This window comes from Pungitius pungitius, chromosome 17, assembly GCF_949316345.1.
Source record: "Pungitius pungitius chromosome 17, fPunPun2.1, whole genome shotgun sequence".
NCBI classification, from domain to species: Eukaryota; Metazoa; Chordata; class Actinopteri; order Perciformes; family Gasterosteidae; genus Pungitius; species Pungitius pungitius.
The window spans coordinates 13,165,956-13,174,301 of record NC_084916.1 but is presented as its reverse complement, the minus strand read 5'-3'; the positions used below and the strand labels follow the sequence as shown (position 1 = coordinate 13,174,301).

Sequence of the window (8,346 nt, the reverse complement as noted above, 5' to 3'; positions counted from 1 at the left end):
ACAGGAAGACACAGGAGGCACAGAAGCCTGTGTGTCCCCCCCCCCACCTGTCCACAGGTGGGGAGCACAGGTCGAGGCAAGATCTGCCATCTGATCCAATATCACACCTGAGCATGCACTTGTTCTGAAACTGAGTCCTGACTAAGGACCGGCATGTTTTAAATCTCCTCCACCCTTCCTTTTCCTCTCCCTTAATTGCCCCCCTCGCTCACACCTACAAACACAATCGTAGCACAGCTGATGATTCCTAAATCGCTTCTATGCATTTGACGCCATGCAACCTTAATCTAAATTGAAGAGCGAAGTTGACTAGTGACAAAGCTGAACTTTGTCCTCCGCGTAGCAAAAAAAGTGTTTTCATGGACATCCAGTAAGGTTTAAAAAGCTCCCAGTGGAGCGTATTTAAATGTACAAACATGCAGCGCCTTGAGGAATGTAAGCACAAAGAAGAAAACAAATAAAGTATTTAGGTCAGATTAAAATCACCACGACGGCAGTCTTAATGTGCATTATCTCGTCTATACCTTCCCCTATGACCACACCAAATCCTTTAAACACTTAACGAGATTGACGGAAGCGGTAGAACGCATGAAACATCTTTGCATTGCTAGACTTCCAATGCAACAAAAAGGTGATTGAACAGTCAACACAGTCAGTTTATAGTCCACTAACCATTGTTTGCTCGTTCCTTTTTAAAACTGGCCTCACACACACACACACACACACACACACCTGAGGCACACGCCTCTGGTCACCGATCATCCGCTATTAATTGGTGCTAAAAGCATTTAAAGCATCGGTGCACTGTGCGCAATTGAGCTGCACCGAATGCTACGATCCCTGCAAATTTCAACAACAACAAAAATATAGGAACCTGAGCACTTACCGGATACAGCAAGGAGCGGCGAAGGTAAAGGCGCGGGGCTCGGAAGTTGTCAAATAACAGTTTGCTTCTCTCGTATCTGTAAGAAGGTCATCATGGTTTTTTTTGGGGGGGGGGGGGTTGTTGTCGTTGTGCAGGGCGGCGGGTTCGTCGGACTGCTGGTTCTCCTCTCGGTGCTGCTGGTCACAAGGCGTCCGAGGCGCGCTGCTGTGGATGAGGATGAGGATGAGGAGAGGAGCGGGGAGACGAGATTATGCCGAGCGGATTTCTGCAGCATGGCAAACAGCGACAGCGTGTGGAGAGAGAGAGAGAGAGAGAGAGAGAGAGAGAGAGAGAGAGAGAGAGAGAGAGAGAGATGGAGATATACTGGAGACGTTGTGATACATTACGATGAAGGCGTTGACAGACATGTTGACTTTAACATCCGTAGGATAACTGCACATGGGTGTCTGCAATAAAAAAAAATGTGGCGAAAGCGTCACATCCACCGTTACTACGCAGTGACAAACGTTACCGTCGGCATGGCCTGAATCACTAGCTTGGGGCCTGTTTAAGTTTGCTTAAAATAAGTTTAACTGGTGTTTAAGACATCGTTTAGGTATACATTTTGTTCGTTTTTTTCTGATAATGATACCTCTCACCTGTGATCTAACTTAACGTTAAATTATTGGATGACGCGACAGCCAGTTAGCACCTAGCTAAGTTAGTTAGCTTCTTTTAGCAAAGACTGGTGACAGAAATACAATGCTACCCTTTCCCTTGTCAATGGCACAGAGTTAATACAATAAAATATAAAGTCTTTTTTATATAGCTATTTTTAAGGGTACGGCTCTCGGTGTCACTCATTCGGTTCCCTCCCACACCTCAAGTATGTTTCCAATAGGAGCTGAACATTAGCTGAAAATGGAGGCAGCGGTTAGCTTGATGCTACATCTGACGGCGCGGCGGGTCTGGCTAACGTTGAGTTATTTCTAACTAACGTTAAGTTAGCTACTACTAACTCGCTACTAGCTTGTGAACAGTCGAGCAATTGACAGCAAAATAAACATATCTTCCCTCCAGGAGTCTATAAACAGCTGAATAGAGGCTAAACACTGCACTTACATTAAACGAGTGACGAGAAACTGAAATTTGCCTCAATACCAGTGGAAGTGTAACAAGCTCGTGATATTTAGAACAAAATCTTAAAATACCGTATGTAGTGGCCAAAAAACACATTTCAGGTCAATATAATAAAATTAAAATCTTTGATTTTAATATTTGATTGTTTATTAACAGGCCAAACACCATTCTTTCACTAATTTTATACGTTTTTTAATCTTAGTTTGTTTTATGATATTTCTTGAGGATTTGATAATCGGATCTACTCGCACTTCGCTCACGTTTTGTCTGCTCTGAAAGAGATAGCTGCTAAGCAAACTAGAGCTCAATTTAGGGTTAAGCACTTCGTGGACATGATATGATTTGAATGAGTGTTATTACACTAAAACGTGCAAGACTCTGTCTTTTGCAATTTGATGCAGAACACATACGCAGTCTGCAGTGCACACACAGATGAAATTACTTCAGTGGCATCATTTTCTGCACAGCACATTGGTGCCATTCTGGTCTACAGTATTTACTCTACTACTGTGTGTTATTACCGTCAATGTGTGTGCGCAGAAACCCCCGGGTCCAGAGCTAAGCACAAGAAATATGTGCCACTCAAAAAGACATAAATCACAAGCCTCCGATCAATGCCATTTCCCATCGGTGAACTCCTGTGGCACAATACAATCAATTCTCGCTCTCTGCTGCAGCCTCAAGGAGGGTGGACTGGAATCAGGACCCATCAAACATTAATACCAGCATTTAATCCAAATCAGCTCATTGGCATTATTAATGGAGAGAGCATATGTTGCTTGTAATCGGCAGACGCAGTGAACACAATGGCTGTGTTAACGCAATGAACGTAACATTTAGGTTACACTGCATATCGCAAGAATGCTGTGTGGAAGCCAGTAAGAGAGGAGGAATTTCAATGGCTGAAAGCAAAAGTCATAATTCACCGAAATGGATCGGATCAGAGCTCTGACATACATTCACAGCTACAGTAAGCTTTCTGAGAACCTCCACTACCCCAGTGGAAAAATATATTGGCGCACCATATACAGTGCAGCGTATGACTGATACCAGGCTGCTGGAGTCAGGTCACGGCCAATTGAATTACAGCAGGAATTGTGGTCATGTGACCTGGTTATTGCTAAACTATGATTTCACAGGAGGACAGGCAGGCTGGGGGATTAAAGGAGGACAGTGTGTACAGTACATGACAGGTGTGCAGATGTGAGTTCATGTGATCACTTCAAAAATCCACGCCCTGCTCAGGAATTGACTGCACGGATCAATTGTGTCTCTCTCCCTTGAACACAACATGTAAAATGAGTGAAATTGAATTGTTTCTTTATATACAACATTACGATAAACGGGTCTGAATGTGCTCGAGAGTGATCAAATATTCAGTGTCTTGCTGTGAGTCTGTGTGCCGGCCTCCGTGCACACATCCCTCATTTTTAATATTGCGCTGCTCCACCCTCTGCAGCTCATGCATACATTACAGTACATAAACACAGGCGGGCTGGCAATTTGATACCACAGCAGTTAGTGATTCAATCTACCTTAATTTTCTATTGGGGAAACAAGGATGCACACGTATACTTTTCAGTTTGATTGTACTCACCAGATGGCAGTTGTGTGAACGAAACAAGCATGCAAGAGCCTTTGCATGAGGTCTCTTCTTCAATCGTCCATTAATCTGTTGAATTATTTATGCTCTATCTGCAAGCATGGGGTGGATGGGAAGTTAATGATGACGGTCTCAGAGGTAGGAGGGAAAAATCATGATGTTGCACACGTTTGTGCAGTTAACGAATGCTGGGTTGCCTTTCAAATGTCTAAAATTATATAACTTGTATGCAAAAATCCTTTTAGCTAGATATACCTAGGTATGGACTTGGGATCACTGCACACACGCATGCAGGCGGAAGCTTCTGCTAAGTTCAAACCTCTTGCTGATATCATAATAACCCTGTCAGCTGAAAATATGCTCCCGTCAGCAGAGCCGTAGCCCACCTACAGCAGCCGAGTAGCTTATTGCTGTCTCTTTGTCGCCGTTTTGCCTCCACTAGCGTTCCCACCGGGTGTTCAACCCCTAACGAATATCTATTGAATCGCTTACTCACTCACTGTCATCGGTGCTCTATCACATAGTCCTCCTTTTTGGCTGATGTAGGTATGCAAGCTGGTTTTGGATGGGTGGCTTTTAGACTGTGCAGTTGTTATAAAGTATCACATTACGTGAGTAAAACACGATGAGGAGGAGGAGAAGAAGAATCAAACTACATCCTCCAAATTACACTACATTTTCAACTGTTTAGTGTGCTTCAATTAAACACTGAAAGGCTTATTTTCTTTATTTTTACGCTTGTATTCAGACACCCTCTCCTGGTCAAAGGGTGCAATTACAACCTTCATAAATACAGTAAGACTACAAGTCTGTCAATCACAAGGACGTCTATCGTTGTACCTGTAAGCATTCAATGAACAACATTTATAGTGAAGAGGCCGTTATGGATTTCGTTTGGTGACTTTTGTGAGCAGTTTTGTGCAGATAAATGCTTCCAACCAAGTTCAAGGCATCTTTATTATTGTACTATAGATTATGTTAGAACTCTTTATCATGCAATAATGTGCATAAACTGTTTTAACAACTGACCTGTTTGCTATCAGTCTCATAATAAATGAAAAAAAGGTCAATTTTGCAAACCAATTCAGAACATTCCCAAAAGACAGTTATTTAAAAATAGAACTGACAAAAGACATCTAAAAATATTGACCATGTATTGTACAGCTGTACCTGAAGGACGCTCAGCATGAACACAAACATCTGATATTAAACCGCAGCAAGTTTAAGCATAATAAACACTAGCCATATCTTTAAAAAACGATTTAGGTTTTAATAGAAGCACTACGCAGAAGCAAAGTTTTGCTCTGTATAAATAATCGCTTTCTTTCAAAAATCCAGTGAATTTCCCTCTCCGGCATCATACCACAAGCATGTCAGCTGGGGGAGGCTTTAAAGGAATCTGGCCCAGAGTGAACCTCTTAGCCCTGAACTGGTTCAGTTCCTCTGGAGTCATATTGCTCTCTTGTGAAAACAGAGAGTCCGATGCCCCACCGGCAGACCCCCCTGCTGCCTGTGGAGCAGCAGCCTTCCCGAACCCTCCACCCGTCTGTCCAAACATGCCGCCGCTTCCTGCTGAGGCGGGCGCTTCAGACCCAAAACCGCTCCCGAATCCTCCGCCGGGGGTCGCTGTGGAGGAAAAACTGAACCCGGAGGCCGAGCCAAAACCTGAAGCGGCCGCCGGCTTGTTGGCGGACGGAGCAGCAAAGGAGAACGACGACGCGGCAACAGCTGAGGAGTCCGCGGTGGAGGACCCAAAGCCGGAGGGAGGTTGTGTAGGTGCTGCTAAGGGGCCGCCAAAACCTGCGGCGGAGGGCGGTGCCGCCGAGGAACCAAATCCAACAGTTTGGGCCGCAAAGCTGAACGTGTTGGCCGTGGCTGGCGCCGGAGCCCCAAAGCCTGGATGGTCCGAAAGATGATTGCTAGTATGAATTTTGATCACTATATTGAGATGTGGAGTAATGTCATCTTTTCAAAACCTGTATTGAATACTCTCCGATGTGTCGTTTGAATATTACTCTACAGCCAGCAGTCGCCTAGCCCTGAGACTGGAAATTGGATGATTGCTTTTAAAAAAGGGGGAAACTGCAAGCATGACTCCATCAGAAGGGAACAAATTCAACCCAAAATCCACAGCTCTCTATTTACATTACATGTAAAGCCAAAAGCCAAAGTGTGAATAAAGCCACTAACTAATTCTTAGTAGTGCCTCTTTTAATTCTTTTCAGGAGAGAAAGTTTTTATCAAACCACTACTTTACCCTTCTACTGTTACAATAAAAGAACTTAATCTTCACCTTTTCCTTCCAAGCTGGATACAGCAGATCCAAATCCAGTAGCTGAACCGAAGCCACTTGGAGAGGCCTGAGTTGCTGGGTTGTTTATCTCAGCAAGCTGACAGAAAAGTAAATATCAAAAGCATTCTTCCTGTATTTTTATCTTTCAAAATAATAGATGGGAGTAAAGTTACTGTAACAGCTTGTGTTTGTGTCTCACCAAAGCTGTGCGCGTGGCTGGAGTCATAAGCTTCAGCTCCTGGACTCTGCTTCTCCACTGGTTGAGCAACTGATTGATACCATTAACCTGAACAAATGAAATTAGAACACACCTAGAACACAGCAGACCAATTCAAGATGGAAAATTGAGATACACCCCATCATCCCCACTGAAAGGAATACTTGAATCCATGCAGAAGAGTCAAGTCTCCCCACAAATAGATAGATGGTATCCTCTTGTTACTTTCTCATTTGGCCTGAAGACAAATATTAGGAGTGAGATTAATGCGTGACAATACACTCACATAGCTCTGCGGATCTCCCGAAGCTCTAGTGGAGTAATACTCCAGCCTGAGCTCTTCTGGAGAGAGATCAGTGAAACCTGTAGAATACAAAAACACAATCAGTGTCTACAAATGACAACAGAGATCACGTTTTTCGAGTGTGTGTTTGATACAGACCAGATAAAGGTGCCTTGGAGCTAGAATAACACGAAAAGACCCACTGTCCTGAACTCTCCCAAATATCCATGTCCATCTGGATGATCTCCCTGAGTGACCGTGAGACAGACACCATCAATGGATTCCCCGTGACAACGAGCATTTTATATGGGCCACAACTGTTAAAAAAAAAAGTAACCAGACTCACAATTTTTTGTCATCATCGTCCTCACCGACTGACACTTGCTGTCCTCCTCTTTCAAAGGTACTTGGAGAAGCAAGCGCTGAAAATCGGTTCTGAGCAGAGACGTTCACATTGTCTTTTCTCCCCCCTCCTCCTCCTCCTCCTCCTCCTCCTCTTCGACCCCAGTCGTTGCCTCCTCCTCCTCGACCCCAGTCGTTGCCTCCTCCTCCTCCTCCTCGACCCCAGTCGTTGCCGCCTCCTCCTCCTCCTCCTCGACCCCAGTCGTTGCCGCCTCCTCCTCCTCCTCCTCGACCCCAGTCGTTGCCGCCGCCTCCTCCACCACCACGACCCCAATCGTTCCCTCCTCCTACTCCTCCTCCTCCTCCACCACGGGCCCAGTCAGCTCCTCCACTTCCTCCTTTACCCCATTCCTCAGTTCCATGGGAGGAGAAAGATGAAGGCTGGATATAGGCTACTTTTTGCTGAGAAGGATTCACCCAAACTCGATTTCCAAACCCTGAAAACCAACACGCACACCGTAACTAACGTTATTCAAAAAGTGTTTTTGTTCAAACCGTTTTTAACAAATAGTTCGCCAACACAGGGGCTTCCCTTAAAAATAGAATAGATTACATAATCTAAATAAGGTTACTTCGACATGTTTAGGTTTGGTTTACTTAGCGCTACTTTACCTCCACCTCCTCCTTTGGGATGCTGCTGAGCAGGAGAGTTGTAGCTGCTGCTGTTGTTGTTGTACCCTCCACCTCCACCTCTTCCACCTCCTCCTCCTCCGCCTCTATTTCCTCCTCGCGGATGCTCATTCCAACACTTGTCGCCGTACCGACATCGTCCCTGAAGAAAGAAATTGCACACGGGCATTTTCTACAACGTGTTGGTAGTTTTAAATGCAGCGTCGCTGATCTAAGCTACCAGTGTTTTGGTGCGACGCAGCTCGCATCGAAGCGCAAGGCGGCGTCGCAGGAGATTTACGTCACAGGTCACGGTGACACACTTCCGGACTGACGGCGCAAATGTTTACGTTTAATCCGTTCCTTTGCTTTTTTACGAATATATATATATTTTTTAACTATGTATCTGATTATTTTTTAAATGTTACAGTATATTGTATTTTTAACTAAGTTAGTTTGAAAAAATGAAGAATATCACACTAAAGAGAAGACACACTGCAGATCCATTTAAGGTTTCTTTCACAGGCTATTATGTTTGCAGGAGAACTAATTTAGGTTAATTGGATCATACATTGCTAAAAGTTACACTTCACTTCAAAGTAAATACAAAATCAGATTATCAACAAATGATCCAACAGCAATTACTTCAACAGACATTAGGTAATTTTCTCATCTGTTTTTAGTATTTTCAAAAATATTTTGGAAGGAGGAGAACTGGGTGGGACTTCTTGAAACAGGCCTCGTTCTATAGACAATACAGGTACAGGTAATAGCAATTATTCTGACTGACTAGACTTCTTAAATAGAGCAGAGCTTTAAAAAGTTCTCTTAACACTACACTTATTTTTTTCCTGGAATTCTTACGGTGCAAACACCCCACCAACATGGATTGAGCAGGATCAACTTGTTAGAGGCCCCATGGAATAGATGTACC

General features: G+C 44.0%; 1 protein-coding gene across 2 annotated transcripts; it reads right to left on the bottom strand.

Annotated features, from left to right (window-relative positions):
• Positions 1-993: 993 nt before the first annotated feature.
• nup42 (nucleoporin 42) lies at positions 994-7,726 on the bottom strand. Of its 2 annotated transcripts, XM_062558280.1 has the most exons (9): positions 7,416-7,726; positions 7,136-7,240; positions 6,748-7,030; positions 6,561-6,649; positions 6,405-6,481; positions 6,101-6,187; positions 5,902-5,998; positions 3,603-5,504; positions 994-1,332 (listed from the first exon to the last, which is right to left on the bottom strand). In XM_062558280.1, exons 1-8 carry the CDS (start codon positions 7,600-7,602, stop codon positions 4,966-4,968), a joined length of 1,464 nt encoding a protein of 487 aa, XP_062414264.1. In that variant the 5' UTR covers positions 7,603-7,726; the 3' UTR covers positions 994-1,332; positions 3,603-4,965. The 2 variants fall into 2 exon arrangements, with proteins under 2 accessions (XP_062414264.1, XP_062414263.1); XM_062558279.1 differs by lacking the exons at positions 7,136-7,240; positions 7,416-7,726 and having other exon boundaries at positions 994-1,151; positions 6,748-6,878.
• Between the last annotated feature and the right edge of the window lie 620 nt (positions 7,727-8,346).